Here is a 19,890-nt window from a genome sequence, read left to right as displayed (position 1 = left end):
GCCCAGGCTGTGTGGCATTAACTTGCTTTCGGAAACTGTTTTGAGGCCAAGAAGGTTGCCTAACTTTGGTATTGGTTCCCTCGATATACGAATGACTAAATTTGCTTATATGATACCAATCTGTGAGTCACAAACCTGAATGCGCACTGTTCTACTACTCTGTTAATGAACTGCATAATTAACTGTGTATTGAATTGTTATGACTGAACATGTGATATGTACTACTGCATTCTGCATTAACGTGTGGTGGGAGATTCTGCATTCTGTATTAACGTGTGGGGTCTGTACTAAAATCATGGCTATGCCACATTAAGTAGCATTCTGATTCTGGTGCTTGTTGCTTATTGAGCTAGTAGCTAAGCTGGTTTTCTGTGAAAGTGTCTTTGAACACTATTAAGGTGTGCAATGATGGATGGGCATTAAATGTCTATAGTGGTGTGCTGGGATGGCTGAAGATGATGTGTAGCAGATGGAATAAGGACATTGCATTGAGTCTGATTTGAACTACTTCTAAATTGTAATAATACATATATAAGTTTATGGAATCTCCGCTCTGAACTTAAAAGGAACACACTTCTGTGTTGAACTGAAAAACTGAACTGGAAATCCTTATAATTTATCCTTGTTGCATTTCATTCCGTTTTACGCACTGAGTTCATGACTTATCATGTTATTGTTGAATTTTAGGTAATAACCAGGCTTGATTGGGTTGGTGTCACAGAAGCTCGATTTGATATTAAACGTTGATCCTTGCATAGTTATTATTACTAGTAGAAATGTTTGTTTTATGATGTTATGAATTTAGGAAACTGTGTGTTTAAATTGTGGTTGTGTTGAATATTGTGGAATTATTGATTGCTTTGGTTGCTTATGATTGCGTAATCATGGAAATGCATGTTGTAACTTCTGAACTTGGTTTGAACGTTTTGACCGGGTTTAGTGTGTTACAAATATAAATATTTGTTTAAATAATGCTTCGCTACATTTATCCCTTACAAATCTAATGCGTCAAAATGTATTCTCATATATGTAATTTAAATTAAGTTTATATATGATATTAATTATTATAAAATATTATCTTATTGTAAAATAAATTTAGATTGTCAACAGGAAATTGTACTATAATATTTTATAACAAATATATTTATGTCATGTTTTTAGAAAATAATTTTAATAAAATTTACTAAATAGCAAAAAATATTTTCAATAAAGTCATTCAAACACAGGAAAATAACAAGTTTTCCAAAAAATCAATCCATTTTCCAGAAGTTATTTACCAATAATTGTTATCAGTGAAACAAATGCAGCCTAAAATGTTAAAAGCTATACTATTTTGACTTCTCATTTTATGTAAGTACCGATATTAGATATGAATATTCTCCCAACAATAATTTGAATACATAAAAGGGTAAAAACACGGGAAAAAGATGAAAGGAATCAATAAAATTAATGACTTGAAATTCGAATTCATGCAAGTTTTTTTTTTTTGTCTACGAGATTGTATTCACAATGCATCTACAAATACAGAGAGAATATAATGTTGTAAAGAATCTAATAAAAAAAAATATAATGTATCTGTCTGAATCTAAAACTGTAAGTTAAAAACTATGATCACCTCACCATCTCAGAGCAGGAACCACCAACGGCGCCTCCACGTGTCTGTCTCGTATTGTAGGACTCGCAACTCGGGCATTTATGCGCCACAATATGGAACTGTACATTTGAAGTTGCTCCACAATCGTTGCATAGAATCCATACCATCTTATTTTGGTATACTGCAGGCATTGGGGTTGAAGCAATCTACTTTGAAGTTTGAGATAACAAAAGGTCATGAACCAGGGAATGAGTTATAATATATATATATATAAGCAGTAGCACACTGTCATTTGGAAAAGAATAACAATGCCACAAGCTCTATAAGTATACCTCTTTGTCAAGCTTTCTCCACAATTTCGACATATCACAGATAGACTTTGAGCAAACGGGACAAGAGTACCTACGGTATTGGAAAATAAATTAGAACTCATTGGATGAAATTCACGGTATCCTTGCTTGATTTTTAATCATTAAAGTAGCAAAGCTTACCTATAATGTTCCTCCATTTCTCTCAAGCATCCCAAATGCATTGTGTGTCCGCAAGGTAAAACGGTTACGTCTTTCATTGTGTCGAAGAGAAACTGCAGAATAAGGAAGATGTGAACCTACAAAGAGCCAGCTTTTCCACCCTCAATTTCGCTATCAAAAGAATGATGCTTTATTGTTTACCTCGAAGCAAATAGGGCAATCGTGGTGCATTGCCTTCTCAATGCAACGATGTACTTCCCTCATCAAATTTGAATAACAACATCCTGCAGCAGCGATTCAATGTCTTCAAAGTAACAGTTGGAGAAGAAGAAAAGAAAGGGAGATGGCATTTCATTTGTTTTGAACTACACATTACCTCTTTCACTTACCACATTTGTTGCAATGAAAGAAGTTCTCCTTGCCTCCGGTTCTGCAAAACAGGCACGGAAGAGATTATGAGATACACAAAATGATCAAGTTATAGACTGAACCTGATCCAGAAGATGGTTTCCGTAGAGACTATAGGTTTGAGAATAACTAAAAAATCACCTGCATATGCCACATTCAACACAGTGATATTGGTTTTTAGAAACCTGATCAATGCGACAGTTTATGACATAAGCGATCATTTAAAGATTTTCAAGCCAGATTCACAGCAAAGAAACGAAAGAAAAGACTTACATCATCATCAAAGAATTTACATTTACCACAGAAGTACTTCCCCATACAGACTCCACAATTGATGCAATACTGTTGTACCTGAACGGATAAAAGAAAAGATTACAACAACAATGATTTGTGTTTCAGGTTTTAACAGAAAATGATATTACTTTAATCTCAATGTTTAGGGGATCACTCACATCTTGTTCTGTGTCACATAGGGAGCAGATGACCTGAAATTGACAAATAAGAAAGTTCGACAAATCTTAAATGAGAATCTAAAGAAATAATTATAAGCTTTCTAACAAATTAAGGATTTGCTTTATTGGAGATTAAATGTAAGTCACAAAGCAAAGATATTTGTCACATAAATTTAAGAACCAAACATATTGTTAAGGATACAACAAACTTATAAAGGAGATAATGATAATTGTTAACTCCTTCAGATTCTTTGTAGTTACGTACTTGCTTTTTGTCACTCAAAAAGGGCATGAAAAAAGAACCACCAAAATGAAAAAAGCGTAGGCAAGAATTCAATTTGATAACCACATATTTGCTGTCCTATTTCTCTTTTCCTTTTTTGTGTTAATTTTTGCCCTTAGATATGGAAACAAAAGGAACTCTTAGCAGGGTAATATTAGAGTTATCTCATTAATTAATTTCTACAGCAATCCCTTCCACATTGCCATCATGTAGAACTATTTGACATATCAGTAAACAAGCCATTTCAAAGGAGCACAAATTATATACAGATATACATATATATAAACAAACCTTTTCAACTTCATGGCGTGGAATGTCATGCTGCTTAAGAGGACTAGATTCCGGGGAATTCTTTTTTTTTTTTCCAGAAAACAAAAAGAAGGATCAGCTAAAAGCTAATTATTAACCCCATAAATATCAACACTTTTTTCTTTAAGAAAATACGGGTTACCTTAGATTCATTATGGCAATGTCTGCAATAAAAAACCTCATTGCAACAAGGTGCTCTGATCTTACACCTTCTTCTATAATGTGAACACCTAATTATATACACCGATGAGAAAAAGAGAAAACAACCCACAAATTATATATCACCAAATCAATCAATCAATCAAACCAAAAAAAAAAAAACCCGGAAGATTAATTGAAAAGCAAAGAAAACGTGATGTTACCCATAATTCCCTAATCCAGTCTCCATCAAAGAACCATTTTGATGATTCCCAAATTCAACAGATTTCAACTCAGTTGTACATGACTTTGTCTCACATACACCTTCCATACTCTGGAAAAAAAAACCCAAACCCAAACCCAAACAAAATATCCAACGCTTTCTTTAGAACAAACTATTTGGGAAAAATCAAAGGTTTTTATATGGGTGGATTTGAAATGAGCTGACTCAGATACAAACAAGAGCTTTACCAGGTGAGGCAATTAATCAAACAGATGATGGAGATATTAGTGTGTATCGAGTCATTAAATCACTATAATTAGAAACTGTCTTATATATCTGTGATTTTTTTCTCGATAACGTACCCGGTATTAACGCGATCTTATATTAGGATAACCCAAAGAAAGCTTCTATTCTGAATCAACAAGCTGATAGTGCTAACTCATTCGACGAGTTAAGAGTGAGTTGGGTTCCGGATTCCGAGTTCGGAGTTACGGGGAAGTTTCCCATGGTTTTTATAAAATGAAAGGAAAAGCGGCAGGCGGGAAAACAACGGCAAAAAGGAAGGTTAGTAAATTACATTTAAGTTCAATATTTTGTTTTTAGTTCCCACTCAAAATTAGTGGTTCCCTCTAAGGGTAGTTTTGGGATGAAACTTTTATGGTTGAAATGAATGTTTTCTATCACAAGCGCCACATAAATGGTATCACGCGCTACTATCCTCAATTACAGAAAATAGTATTTTTATCATGGAAATTATTTTGATTAAATTGTGGTTTTGGTCCCTTTTCTTTGCTTAAATTTGAAATTTAATTCATATTAACTTAATTTAACATAATTTCATCCCTCAACTTTAATAAACACGATTAATTGTTTCAATTAAAATGTTGGTAAATTTTTTTTCCAAAAAACCCCTTTTACAACTCCTTGTGTTGTGAATATTTTTGTGTTGGAACGAGTGTTTTAAATTATGCCAAAATATTTTAATCGAAATGTTTAATGTGTTAACATTGTAAAAATAAAATATTAAATTATGCCAAAATAAATTTTTTTGATACTTTTTATGTCCATTTTTCAATGTGTTCGGTGTTCATGGCTACCCCTCTAATAATGTTATTTTTAAGATTAATACACGTCTTTCCCCTTAAAAGTGCAATGTGTCATACCATTAGACTTAACATTGATTGGTTATGCGAAAAATAAAATATAACAACTAAATTTTAATTTTAAGTATGGCAAAGACACCAACTAAAATTGGACCAATTACTTTTGTAAAATTGAAATATTTATAAGAAATAATTCAAAATCCTAGTATATAACACACTCCACCTACTATTAATTTATGGGTTGACATTTGGTACATTGATAATATATATTTTTATTCCACGAGTAGTTTTAAAAAGTCTTACGTATTTTTAAAAATATTTTTTAATATTTTACTAAATTTTCATGAGACATTTGTCAACCTCTTTATCCTACTTATAAAATCTAAAACTCCATTGACAATGTACCAAATATTTGCTCTTAGTTTATTTTAGATAAAAATAAAGAAATTTGAACAATCAAAATTAATTTCATTTAACAAAGATTAATTATTTATTTAAATTATATTATTTATTTTCAAACACTAAACGCAATAATTTTTTATTTAAAATAAAATTTTATGAATATCTATAAACTTATAAATTCAAGATTTAGTCTCTATATTTATAAAATTAAAAATTAAATCCTTATTTTCTATTAAAAAGATTATGTTCACTATTTTACCTCTAAATTATATCAATTTTTTCACTTTAGTACCTATTTTTTACACATTTTGGTACTTAAAATTCATTTTGTCCTCCATTTTAGCCGATGGAGTTTAACAACATTTAATTAATATATATTAGAAAATTCTAAATCTAAAAATCTAAAAAATATAAAAATATTTAAACATTTTAAAAATAAAATACAAATTATAGAAAAATTAAAATGAAAATTTTAAAATTTAAAAATTTAAAAAAAGGTTAAAAATTTAGTTCTACTTTTAAAAATTTCAAAAATAATTTAAAAATACATACTCTAAAGAAAATTAAAAATAAAAATCATTGGTACTGACTAATTTGACCGACATAGATCAACTTTGATCAATTGATGTTCAATGTCCAAATAAATTTGATCAACCTAATCTTATTCGGATTAGATGATATTCAAATAAAATTTTCTCAACAATAATTACTGTAGAATTTAAATTTAATCCAAATACCAAAAAAATCAACTTTCACATCTTCCATCATTTATTGATTCTAATCAACTTTGGTGAATTTGAAAAAATCCTTAGTGGTGAAAAGCTAAGTTAATGGAGTAAACAATTGGAGTCGAGCCACTAAATTCTGTGTTCATTGTTTTTTTTTTTTTTTTGCTTTCACCAAAATTTTTAAAGGCCAATTCACCTACTCTTGGCATTTTTGGTTTATTCCATCAAGCTAACAAATGTGTTTATCTTTTTTTTTTTAAGGTTTGGAAGAAATTATGAATAATTCTTAATATTGTATAAAAAGAATTCAATTAAGCCGAATCAAAGTTTAATTTTATGGACTTTAACTTCCATCCACTAAAATCTAGCAAAACTAAAGTGGTTTAGAAAATTTTGATTTTAGACTCGAGCGAAATTGGATGTCTATATATACTATTAGTATTTTTTTTTTCAAAAATTCCCATGCAATCATATTAACTTCAAAAGCAATTTATTATGAAGTTAATGATGCATGGATTATTATCAAGCTAATGGACGCTAAAAATATTAACTAGTGTTGGATGGCACATTTCACTTCTAAAGTAAAGTGTAAATTTAAATATTAGAAACGACATGTTTGGAGGGACAATTTTAAACCTCAAATATAAACCGTAAAATAGATATGAAAGGTAGAAGTTTCACAGAAAATAGTTAAAATGATGGTGAGCATATTATTTAATTATTTTTTAGACTTTTGTTATACCCCTTTTGGACGTGGACTCATGTCAACATGACAAGCTACCTGAAGAGGGCCCATAGCCAGCTCTCGAACTCCATCTGGGCGCCTTTATGACTAGCCATCACGGATCCCTCAATCTGGGCTTGGGAACAAGACCACCTGTTTAACACCCCTTAACTCTTATCAATTACCGGAGTAAGGTTATAGAGCATTACCGAACATTTCAGAACAAATACGAACAATCATATAATAATATAACATACACATCATAATTTAAATCATAATTTCCATTTATTGAGCCCTCGAGGCCCAAATCACATGTTAGAAACAAATTGGGACTTAATCGAAAGTATAGAAAATTTTTCGTGTAATTTCAAAATTTTTCCTAAATACAGTGTTCACAAGCCCATGTGGCCCAGGGACACGCTCGTGCTTTAAGCCGTATCGGACCTCATGTAACTCTCTAACTTAGGTCATACGGCTAGTCACACTCCCGTGTGCTAGGTCGTATTACTCAAACGGTTGAGACACACGCCCGTGTCTCTACCCGTGTGGTAATACCTGAGAATTTTGTTTTGAAAATTTTAAGTTGCAGGGGACACACGGTCTAACCACATGCCTATGCATAAACCGTGTGTCTTACACGGTGTAGTCACATGCCGGTGTGCGAAGCCATGTGGACTCAAAATGAACCTTAAACATCAAGTTTACCAACCCTGCAAACTTAAATAACAAGCAACTCAATAACCAAATGTTCAACCAATCCAAAACACATTCAAATAAATCTAAAATTTATGAAAATCATTAATGTAATGACCTAACCAATGTACTTTCATAGGTACTTTGCATATATTATTCAAATCAATCTAATTGAACACCATTCAAACCAACTCTAATTTCATACTAATTTTCTACTAAAAGTTATCATTTGATAACCTTAACATATCATATATAACCAACCATTATCATATTACAACATCATTTACAAACATTTCCCAAAATGACAAACACATCATCCTAGGTATATTCCATTACCAAAAAGAAACATACTTCACCACTTTGAGTTCTGGATCGGCTTTGGATGCTGATTCAGCAATTCGACTTTAACCTAACCTGTGCACGGAAACAAACCGTACGCTGAGTATAAACTCAGTGATATTTTTATAATCCGATTGCTTTAAATAAAATGATAAAACATAAACATTTTAATAATTTAAAATCCTTAATCATTCAATTAATCAATTCATAGATAAATCATTTATTATGTATTCAACCTTCATCAATAACTATCTCAATAGCTTTTCTCAACTTAATTCTCACAATCATCTATCAATTTCAATAATCTTTCCATGATACATGTTTTTCTATTTGAACAATTCAATTCAATCTATTCCAATTTCATGATCCATATCATTCAATATCATTCATATTGCCAATTTATTCATTCAAGCCTATTAACAAGACTTTGACTTTGGTGGATACACGAATCCAACCAAAACACACCAGTATGGCACCCAGTGCCTCATCAGATAATTCTAGGTAATAAATTGACACCCAATGTCTCATCAACTATGTGGAAGTAAATTGGTACCTAGTACCTCATCGAATTTATCCGAAGTAATAGTTTGACACCCAGTGTCTCATCGACTCGTGGTCGAAGTATCCCTGAACACTTTCAATCCTATGGCATGCCAACTATATCCGACTCAGCCCGATATAGTTAATAGGGTTTTCAAATAACTTTTCAATTTCCAATCAATACACATTTCAAATAATCACAAATACTCATAATTCAATTCAATTCAATTCAATTAAATAGCAATACTCACATCAATTCCACTTACCATATATTAAATAATAAATACAACAATTAATAATTAGCTTCGGATTATAGAAATACAAATCGTAATTCTCGAGCTACTCCTCGTTAATCTTGTGTTTTCCTTTTCTAGCCGAGGTCTCCGGCTCAACGTTAGCTATAGAAATCAAAACAATTAAAATTTATCAATACACTACAATTTAACATTGAATAGTTCAATTTATACACAACTTTTGTCTAAATTCTAATTTAGTCATTAAATCAAACTAACTCTTTTTCTTCCAAAACTAATTCCATATCTTATTCAATTTCCTCTTTAAACTAATTTCAACTCTCTAATTTCACCATAAAACCCTAATTTTAAAATTTTACAATTTAGTCCCTATTACTTCAAAACTTATAATTTGTTTCACAATTCAATCCCTTTTTCACTTTTAACTTGAAATTCTATCAATTTAACTCCAAATTCTTCAATTTATTCAACATGAACAACATCTAAAAATTCACTAACTTCTAAAATTTCCACATAGATCAAGTAGTATTTAGTTCTAGGATACTAAAAACATAAAATTCTCAAGAAAAGAGACTAAATTGACTTACCAATTTGAGTTTGAACCCTTGAAACCCTAATTTTTTCCTATCTTTTCTTTCTTTTTCTTCTTTCTTTTCCCTGTTTCATTCCCAATTATGTTCTTTCTTTTCTTTTCTTTTATGTTTTGTTATTATTATTATTATTATAATATAATATAATATAATATAATAATTACTTATATAATAAGCAAATTTATTATTTAATATATGTATATTATTTACGCACATGGAATTATATTTTCCATACACTTGTCATTTATGGTTTAATTACTAATTTAGTCCCTTCACTTTTCTTTAATCTATAATTAAGCTTTCACACTTTCTTCAATTTAATCATTATACCTAATTAACCTTCATTCAAGCTAATTCTCCTAACTAAAACCTAATTAACCGCATAACTAACTTCGTAAATATTTTTAATAAATATTTACGAATTTGTTTTACGAAAATAAAAACCCGAAAATATACTTTTTGATAACTGTAAATTTCGGGTCGTTACATTTTTCCCCCTTAATAAATTTCGTCCTCGAATTTTACTTGAAAATAGGTGGAGGTAGTGAGATCTCATAGTTTCTTCCGGTTCCCAAGTTACTTCTTCGATACAATGACTTTGCCACAATACTTTTACTAATAGAACCTGTTTATTTCGCAACTCTTTTACTTATCGTGCTAAAATATCAACCGGCTTTTCTTCATATGACAAATCAGGTCAAATTTTAATATCTTCCGTTGAAATAACATGAGAAGGGTTTGATCAATATCTTCTTAGTACTGAAACATGAAAAACATAATGAATTTTCTGTAATTCTGGAGGCAACACCAAACGGTAGGCAATTGGCCCAACTCTTTCCACAATCTCATACGACCCAATAAAACGAAGACTCAATTTTCCCTTTCGACCAAATCTCAAAATTTTCTTCCAATGTGATACTTTAAGGAATATTTTATAGCCGGCAGAGTACTCAATATCCCTACATTTAAAATTTGCATATAATTTTTACCTGTCGAAAGTTGCCTTTAGCTTTTCTCAAATCTTTTTAACAGTATCCCCTGTTTCTTGAATTATCTCCAGCCCAATCATTTTTCTTTCATTCAATTCCATTCAACATACAGGTGATCGACATCTACGACCATATAAAGCTTCATGCGGAGCCATTTGAATATTTGATTAGAAACTATTATTCTATACAAACTCAGCCAAAGGTAAATAACGCTCCTAACCAGATTCAAAATCAATAACACAAGCATGAAGCATATCTTCTAAAATCTGAATAACCCGCTCAGATTGTCCGTCAGTCTGTGGATGGAAAACTGTGCTAAAACTGAGTCGAGTACCAAGTAATTCACGCAACTGTCTTTAAAATCTTGATGTGAACCGTGGATCTTGATCAAAGATTTTCGACACAGGAATACCATGCAATCTCACAATTTTTCGAATGTAAACTTCAGCAAGTTTTTAAAGTAACTAATCAGTTCTGACCGCTATAAAATGAGCCGATTTTGTTAGCTGATCAACAATCACCCAACTAGCATTTTTCTTCTAGTAACCCCTTTACAAAATCCATCGTAATATAATCTTATTTCCATTCAGGAATATTAATAGGCTGAAGTAATCCAGTAGGAACTTGATGCTTTGCTTTAACTTTTTGACAAGTTAAACTATATCTCTTTTCATATCTGGTCACCAATAAGATTCTCGTAGATTACGATACATTTTTATTCTTCCCGGATGCAATGCAAAAAGACTGTTATGTGCTTCACGAAGTATCAACTCTTTCAATTCTGAAACATCTGGTACACAAATCCAATTATGAAATTTCAAACATCCATTATCATCAATGCTGAAATTCTCTGACATGCCATTCTGAACCATTTCTTTCTTCTTCATTATATTATCAACTTCTAACTGTACTGACTTAATTCGGTTAAATTACTAGTTTAATTCTTAATTTGGCCAACAGACTTCCATCATCACTAATACTGAGCTGTGAAAACATTGCTTGTAATTCAATCGTTGCTTTTCTACTCAATGTATCAGATACAACATTAGCCTTTCCCGGATGATAATCAATAACACAATCATAATCCTTTAAAAGCTCTATCCACCGATGTTGTCTCAAATTTAACTCCTTTTGAGATAAAAGGTAGTTGAGACTTTAATTATCAGTATAAATATAGCATTTCTCACTATACAAGTAATGTCTGTAGCACCCCAAACCCGGCCCAGAAGTTATGGCCGGATCCGGCATGCCACATCAAAAACGTAAAAAAAAAAATTTCCTTTCTAAGTCCAGAAAATCGTACTTGATGTTCAAAAGATTAATTCATTAAGGGTTAAAGTGAATGGAAGCTATGCACCGTAGGAAACCTAAAAGAGGTGGTGAGTCCATCGGATCGCTATACCAAGCTCCTTCGGATCCAATCCTAGACATGCATACCGCCATTGCCACACCTTAATGTCATGGATATTTCTAGGAAACCGATTTGATTAAGTCATTTTTAGGAAAAGTGATTAATTTTGGAAAAATACTTTCATTGCGGAAGCTTTGCTTGTTGTCGTGTTATTTTGAAATCAACTGTTGTTTTTGAAAACGCTACTAAAGCTATCCAGTTTCAACAGTTAAATATAAGTATTACCTATCTTAGTAATACATATTAAAACCATCAAAATAATTAAGCGGCCTTATTACATTTAAAAGCCCAAAACTTCAAATGTAAATAAAAGGATGTCCAGTTCACCAAAAGAAAATCAAACTTTGAGCGGGTGGCCACTCAATTCCCTCACAACTCCAAGCCCACTATGGTTGGGGATTTCTGCGTGGATGAAAATAAAAGGGTGAGTTTGGGGAAACTCAGTGTGTAAGGAAAACCCTTCAAAGCCCAAGTCACTCAAGCCTAATGGGCCTAAGCCCATTCAGTAATGATGGTCTTGGGCTAGAGCCCTTTCAGATTACAATAACCGGGCCTTAGCCCCTTATTCAGATAACAGTATGGCCCATAGACCCATTTCAAAATACATGCAACATCAATAACATATGCAAGCCCATTTGGGTAACAGTGGTACTGGGCCAGAGCCTTTTCAGATTATAATAAACGGGCCTTAGCCCTTATTCAGATAATGAGATGGCCCATAGGCCCATTTCAAAATACATGCAACATCAAGAACATATGCAAGCCCATTTGGGAGACTACTCAACCCACCAACCACTACACTCTACCCGTACCAGCCATACACTCCATGTGGGGAATAGCTCAACCCACCCATTAACACTCCACAGCTTGCAGCCTTCGCTGCTCGATTATCGAAGAATTGAGGCAAAGCCTCCAAGACGTGGACAAGCTACTTTCAGTACTTCCTCCGTCAATATCCCAGTCCCATGCATCAGATAATAACATGGCATGCAGTAAATAACAACAGTCAAACATGCATTTAGGTCAATTTAACCCTAGGGGTATTTCGGTAATTCATCTACTAGGGGTAAAACTGTAAATTTTCCACTTTTAAAGGTATTTCAGTAATTTATCTATTTTAGGGTTTTTCATGCATATTCCTACTTTTCACGTACTAACAGAATCACGTACCGAGGGTTCTTACCGAATTGGGTCCGTTGGCCCATCATTCCAATTTTGGCCCATTAAGCCCAAAAATATTGAGGGCACAGAAATCATGCACTTTGCAGTCCAAATTTTACAGCTTACCAAAAACATTAATCGATTTACCTCACGAGCATTCGCACACTCGCAAATCTACAAAATACCAGTTTTCGGCATTTCGGCTTTTCGGCTTTTGCCGATCTAGACTAAGAAAGAGGGTGTTAGTTACACACATTTGCATGACGATATCTTGATTGAGATCCACACACGAACCGCCTACAATTGGATTACTAACACGTTAATCTAACTATTCAAATACGAACTACGTATTAATCCCTTACAATATTCGGCCAACCACACCTACAGATCATAGTAAGCTTATAAGAAATCAATAAGCAACTCATTAACAAATTTTTATCAATGTTTACCACATAATCATAATTTCACTGCAAGCTGTCTTCCTGAGCAACAGTCACTAAATTATTTATAGCTGGAGCTACGAAACTCCAAATCAAGTGCCATTAATTTTCCTTGAAAATAGACTCATATATCTTTTATCCATTAAATTTTCAGAATTTTTGGTTTAGCCGATCAATACCAGATTTTTCTCAAAGTTTCCCATGTTTCACTGTTTGACTAATCTGACCACCCTTCATTACGAATCAAATTTCTCATTGTACAGAATTCAAAATATGTTCTTGTTTATTTCATTAGAAACTAGACTCAATAAGCTTTAATTACATATTTTATTCAGCTTCTACTTCTTCTCCCACAATTTATGGTGATTTTCCAAAGTCACGTTACTGCTGCTGTCCCAAGCAGATTTTATTACCAAATCACTCTTTCACACCTAACTTGCATGCATGTTATTTAAACATGTATATCACCAATCAATCATCACATATCTATGATTTTACTTAAGTATAATCTCCATTTCATCATTTTAAAGCACAACATGTTAGCTGATTTTTCCCTTTAACATCTAAGGCACATGCATGCTCATTTGTTTGGCTCAACTTCACCTATCTTCCATTTTTCATCAAAAGAACATCAAACAACAACCATTTCCTTCATTTTAATACCATTTCCTTCATTTTAATTCATGACTAAATGCTCACAACACAACTAAAAATCAAAATATGCTTCAAGAGTTAAGATAGAATCAAGAAGAACTCATGAACATCAAGATAGAAGCAAACTACCATGAACTTACCTTCAATTTTCTTCCCCAAGTGACCGAACATTTAAGAGCTTTCTCCTCTCCTTTCTCTTCTCTAACTTTAGGCTAGGATGAACAAAGATGGACAAAACTTTGTTCTTTTCACCCCTTTTTCTTTTAATAAAACTTCATATTTCATCCATTTAATTCTTTAATACAAAAGACATGAATTTCTTATCATGAAACATTTACCTAAACCATTATCATGAAACATTTACCTAACCCATTATCATGGAATATTTACCTAATCCATTATCATGGAACATTTACCTAACCCATTATCAATTTGTATCAATTTGTACCATAAATTATGGATATCAAGTACTCATATTGTCTACAACAACATGATGGCTAGCCACTTCATGTAAAATGGAAGGTTTATCATGCAAATCCTCCTATTTTGCACTCCTATTTATTTGGCCACTTCAATTTAGCCTATAGCATTTTCAAACATTTTCACATAGGTCCTATTTCATAATTTCACTCACAAATGACAAAATCAAAACATGAAATTTTGTCAACATTCACAGAATTCCCGAAAATTGGGGCGTTATAACTCTACCCTCCTTAGAGAAATTTCGTCCTCGAAATTTACCTAATCCAAACAGATGAGGGTATTCTTTGTTGCATCGTCTCTTCGCTCCCAAACTCGAAGTTCCCCTTCCTTAACTTGTTGAAAACGAGCGACCAAAGACTCATCGTTCAACTGTTTTTCCTTAATCTGATCCACCAAAGTTGGCCTCACTTGCAACTCACCAACAGACTTCCATCATCATACGCACTCAGACGAGCAAACATTACTCTCGGATCGATCTGACTCTACGACTTAGAGCATCGGCTACCACATTAGCCTTGCTTGGGTGATACTCGATTGTGCAGTCATAATCCTTAAGCAACTCAATCCATCTCCTTTGCCTAAGGTTCAGCTCCTTCGAGTCAACAAATACTTAAGGCTCTTATGGTCGGTGTATACAATACACCTTTCTTCGTACAAGTAATGTTTCCAAATCTTAAGTGCAAATATCATCATTGCCAACTCTAAATCATGAGTCAAATAGTTTCCTTATGAGGCTTAAGCTATCGTGATGCATATGCAACCACCTTACCCTCTTGCATTAACACGCAGTCAAACCCACGTGTGATGCGTCAACGCATACAAGAAAATCATTCCCAAACTCCGGTTGAATTAACACAGGTGCTTCAGTCAGAATTTTCTTCAACTTCTCAAAAGCTTCTTACTGCTTCTTAGTCCATACAAATGGTACTCCTTTTCTTATGAGTTTTGTTAGAGGTGATGCCATCACGTAAAAACCTTCTACAAACCTTCAGTAGTATCCCCGCCATCCTAGGAAACTCCATATTTCCGACACCGCCCTAGGCGGCTTCCACTCCAAAATCGCTTCAATTTTCCGAGGGTTTACCTTAATCCCTCAGCAGATACCACATGTCCTAAGAAGGTTACCTCCTCAACCAAAATTCACACTTCTTGAACTTCGCAAAGAGTTCCTTCTCCTTAATACTTACAAGACTATATGGAGATGCTCATCATGTTTCGTTTCGGCCAGAATATACCAGATATCGTCAATAAAGACGACTACGAACTGATCCAAAAATGGTTGGAACACACGATTCATCAGATCCATAAACGCTGCAGGAGCGTTCGTTAGTCCAAATGGCATAACCAGAAACTCGTAATGACCATACCGAGTCCTGAATGTCGTCTTTTGGATATTTGCCTCCTTAAACCTTAACTGATGATATCCAGATCGAAGGTCTATCTTGGAAAATACAGAAGCTCCTCTAAGTTGGTCGAATAGATCGTCAATCCTTGGTAGTGGATACTTATTCTTAATCGTCAGTTTGTTCAACTGGCGATAATCAATGCTCATCCGCATCGTATCATCCTTCTTTTTCACGAATAGCACTGGTGCTCTCCATGGAGACACGCTTGGCCTAATGAAGCCCCTATCCAACAACTCTTGAATTTGAGCCTTTAACTCCACTAACTCCTTGGTGCCATCCTATACGGTGCGATGGACATGGGCGCCTGTTCGTGCAATAAGTCTATTCCAAACTCAACTTCTCGATTCGGAGGCAATCTCGAAGCTCCTCCGGAAAAACATCTTGGAACTCCTTTATAGTCCTAACCTTACCTTTGTCCGTCTCTCCTCTTCCAACCGACTTACAAATGCCAAATAGGCCTCACAACCTTCCGAATCCACTTTCACCGAATACCGACACCACATTGAACAAATAATCCTTCGCTCACCTATCACCATAACCTCCTCATCCTTTGTGGTCTTTAACGCCATTCGCTTAACAAAGCACAATCCGAGTCGCTTTATGCTTAACAAGCCGCCTATTCCCAAAATGAGATCAAACTTTCCAAAGCGGTAACTCCATCGATCTCCGGGAAAAACCTTGCCTTGAGTTTCTAAGGGTACATTCCTATACGGTTTGTCTACCCTAACGAAAGTGACCCAAGGGACTTAGTACAGATACCCCACTCACAATCTCTTCAGAGCGTCTAAGTCGTCCATAATCCGCTCGTGGCCTCCAACCAATATTCCGCCACATTCGGGCTATACCAGACATGCCCTTAAAGATCTCCGTTCCGTTAGTCCCAAGTCATTCGAAATAGATCTCGAATTTCGTTTCGAACTTGTCTCAAGCAACCCTTTCCGAACATGAAGCATTGCTCGTGACAAGGCATCATCCTCGGCGATTTCTATCATACGGCCCATTCTCATCCGTCGGTGGTGGTCGTGCTACTCCAGTGGGTATGTGTTCAAAAGACGAAGTTCCAGCTTGAGTACTACCTCGACCTCGACCACGACCTCTTCCCTGAGTAGCTCTCGTACTCATATCGATTCATCTTGATTACGAATTTTTATGCATCAATTCAATATTCCAGTGTTTATTACAGATGTTTTATGAATCGACAAGAGTTCGAGTTTGTTTTTGCGTAATCAAGTCTAGCTACGCTTCAATCTCTTATCGATTTTCCTATGGTTTCAGTATCATCCTATCTAGAGTGTCCTAGTAGGGTTTCAAATGATGACAGATAATTCAGGAAAATATTCGAAAAATTCGAATACTTACGACTTGAGTGGAGATTTGAATGCCACCTTCTAAAGATCTAAATTTTGAAAATCGAGTTTTTGTATTCTTTAGAAAATTTTCGCTTTCAAAATCTTTGTTTTGTAAACCCATTCCACAGTAGAGTTGTTGCAACCTAGGCTCGATACCACTAAATGTAGCACCCCAAACCCGCCTAGAAGTTATGGCGGATCCGCATGCCACATCAAAAACGTAAAAAAAATTTCCTTTCTAAGTCCGAAAATCGTACTTGATGTTCAAAAGATTAATTCATTAAGGGTTAAAATGAATGGAAGCTATGCACCGGTAGGAAACCAGGAAAAGAGGTGGTGAGTCCATCGGATCGCTTAAGTACCAAGCTCCTTCGGATCCAATCCTAGACATGCATACCGCCATTGCCACACCTTAATGTCATGGATATTTCTAGAAACCGATTTGATTAAGTCATTTTAGGAAAAGTGATTAATTTTGGAAAAATACTTTCATTGCGGAAGCTTTGCTTGTTGTCGTGTTATTTTGAAATCAACTGTTGTTTTTGAAAACGCGCCTAAAGCTATCCAGTTTCAACAGATTAAATATAAGTATTACCTATCTTAGTAATACATATTAAAACCATCAAAATAATTAAGCGGCCTTATTACATTTAAAAGCCCAAAACTTCAAATGTAAATAAAAGGATGTCCAGTTCACCAAAAGAAAATCAAACTTTCGAGCGGTGGCCACTCAATTCCTCACAACTCCAAGCCCACTATGGTTGGGGATTTCTTGCGTGGATGAAAATAAAAGGGTGAGTTTGGGGAAACTCGGTGTAAGGAAAACCCTTCAAAGCCCAAGTCACTCAAGCCTAATGGGCCTAAGCCCATTCAGTATATGATGGTCTTGGGCTAGAGCCCTTTCAGATTATAATAAACGGGCCTTAGCCCTTATTCAGATAATAAAGATGGCCCATAGGCCCATTTCAAAATACATGCAACATCAATAACATATGCAAGCCCATTTGGGTAAAAGTGGTCTGGGCGAGCCTTTTTCAGATTACAATAAACCGGGCCTTAGCCCTTATTCAGATAATGTATGGCCCATAGGCCCATTTCAAAATACATGCAACATCAGAAACATATGCAAGCCCATTTGGGGAGACTACTCAACCCACCAACCACTACACTCTACCCGCACCAGCCATACACTCCATGTGGGGAATAGCTCAACCCACCCATTTCAACACTCCACAGCTTGCCTTTGCCGATTCGATTATCAAAGAATTGAGGCAAAGCCTCCAAGACGTGGACAAGCCACTTTCAGTACTTCCTCCGTCAATATCCCAGTCCCATGCATCGATAATAACATGGCATGCAAGTAAATAACAACAATCAAACATGCATTTAGGTCAATTTAACCTAGGGGTATTTGGTAATTCATCTACTAGGGGTAAAACGTAAATTTTCCACTTTTAAAGGTATTTCAGTAATTTATCTATTTTAGGGTTTTTCATGCATATTCCTACTTTTCACGTACTAACGAGAATCACGTCGAGGGTTCTTACCGAATTGGGTCCGTTGGCCCATCATTCCAATTTTGGCCCATTAAGCCCAAAAATATTGAGGCATAGAAATCATGCACTTTGCAGTCCAAATTTTACAGCTTACCAAAAACATTAATCGATTTACCTCACGAGCATTCGACACTCGCAAATCTACAAAATACCGCTTTTCGGCATTTCGCTTTTCGGCTTTTGCCGATCTAGACTAAGAAAGAGGGTGTTAGTTACACACCTATTTGCGATGATATGCTGACGAGATCCACACACGAACCGCCTACAATTGGATTACTAACACGTTAATCTAACTATTCAAATACGAACTACGTATTAATCCCTTACAATATTCGCCAACCACACCTACAGATCATAGTGTTTATAAGAAATCAATAAGCAACTCATTAACAAATTTTTATCAATGTTTACCACATAATCATAATTTCACTGCAAGCTGTCTTCCTGAGCAACAGTCACTAAATTATTTATAGCTGGAGCTACGAAACTCCAAATCAAGTGCCATTAATTTTCCTTGAAAATAGACTCATATATCTTTTATCCATTAAATTTTCAGAATTTTTGGTTTAGCCGATCAATACCAGATTTTTCTCAAAGTTTCCCATGTTTCACTGTTTGACTAATCTGACCACCCTTCATTACGAATCAAATTTCTCATTGTACAGAATTCAAAATATGTTCTTGTTTATTTCATTAGAAACTAGACTCAATAAGCTTTAATTGCATATTTTATTCAGCTTCTACTTCTTCTCCCACAATTTATGGTGATTTTCCAAAGTCACGTTACTGCTGCTGTCCCAAGCAGATTTTATTACCAAATCACTCTTTCACACCTAACTTGCATGCATGTTATTTAAACATGTATATCACCAATCAATCATCACATATCTATGATTTTACTTAAGTATAATCTCCATTTCATCATTTTAAAGCACAACATGTTAGCTGATTTTTCCCTTTAACATCTAAGGCACATGCATGCTCATTTGTTTGGCTCAACTTCACCTATCTTCCATTTTTCATCAAAAGAACATCAAACAACAACCATTTCCTTCATTTTAATTCATGACTAAATGCTCACAACACAACTAAAAATCAAAATATGCTTTAAGAGTTAAGATAGAATCAAGAAGAACTCATGAACATCAAGATAGAAGCAAACTACCATGAACTTACCTTCAATTTTCTTCC

The 19,890-nt window shown here is 34.3% G+C and overlaps 1 protein-coding gene across 4 annotated transcripts; it reads right to left on the bottom strand.

The window, feature by feature from the left end:
• Positions 1-1,466: 1,466 nt before the first annotated feature.
• On the bottom strand, positions 1,467-4,464 carry LOC108480829 (E3 ubiquitin-protein ligase RZFP34-like). Of its 4 annotated transcripts, none has more exons than XM_053026504.1 (13): positions 4,240-4,464; positions 3,879-3,988; positions 3,659-3,746; positions 3,499-3,558; positions 2,925-2,957; positions 2,746-2,823; positions 2,614-2,657; positions 2,441-2,494; positions 2,266-2,348; positions 2,086-2,177; positions 1,927-1,996; positions 1,621-1,800; positions 1,467-1,515 (listed from the first exon to the last, which is right to left on the bottom strand). In XM_053026504.1, the coding sequence occupies exons 2-13, from the start codon at positions 3,880-3,882 to the stop codon at positions 1,468-1,470; spliced, it is 834 nt and encodes a 277-aa protein (XP_052882464.1). In that variant the 5' UTR covers positions 3,883-3,988; positions 4,240-4,464; the 3' UTR covers position 1,467. The 4 variants fall into 4 exon arrangements, with proteins under 4 accessions (XP_052882464.1, XP_052882456.1, XP_052882466.1 ...); XM_053026496.1 differs by having other exon boundaries at positions 2,454-2,494; positions 4,240-4,462; XM_053026506.1 differs by lacking the exon at positions 3,879-3,988 and having other exon boundaries at positions 4,240-4,463.
• Positions 4,465-19,890: the final 15,426 nt, after the last annotated feature.

The sequence above is a fragment of the Gossypium arboreum genome, chromosome 1 (genome assembly GCF_025698485.1).
Source record: "Gossypium arboreum isolate Shixiya-1 chromosome 1, ASM2569848v2, whole genome shotgun sequence".
NCBI lineage: Eukaryota > Viridiplantae > Streptophyta > Magnoliopsida > Malvales > Malvaceae > Gossypium > Gossypium arboreum.
This window is presented reverse-complemented; position numbering and strand designations above follow the sequence as displayed.

Bases quoted from the DNA above. Each gene is read 5' to 3' on its own strand.
- LOC108480829 (XM_053026496.1), bottom strand. From the start codon at position 3,985: ATGGAAGGTGTATGTGAGACAAAGTCATGTACAACTGAGTTGAAATCT. The intron at 2,824-2,924 runs GTGAGTGATCCC...TTATCCGTTCAG, and splicing joins TATGTGACACAGAACAAGAT to GTACAACAGTATTGCATCAA. The intron at 2,495-2,613 runs GTGATTTTTTAG...CCTGTTTTGCAG, and splicing joins GTTGAATGTGGCATATGCAG to AACCGGAGGCAAGGAGAACT.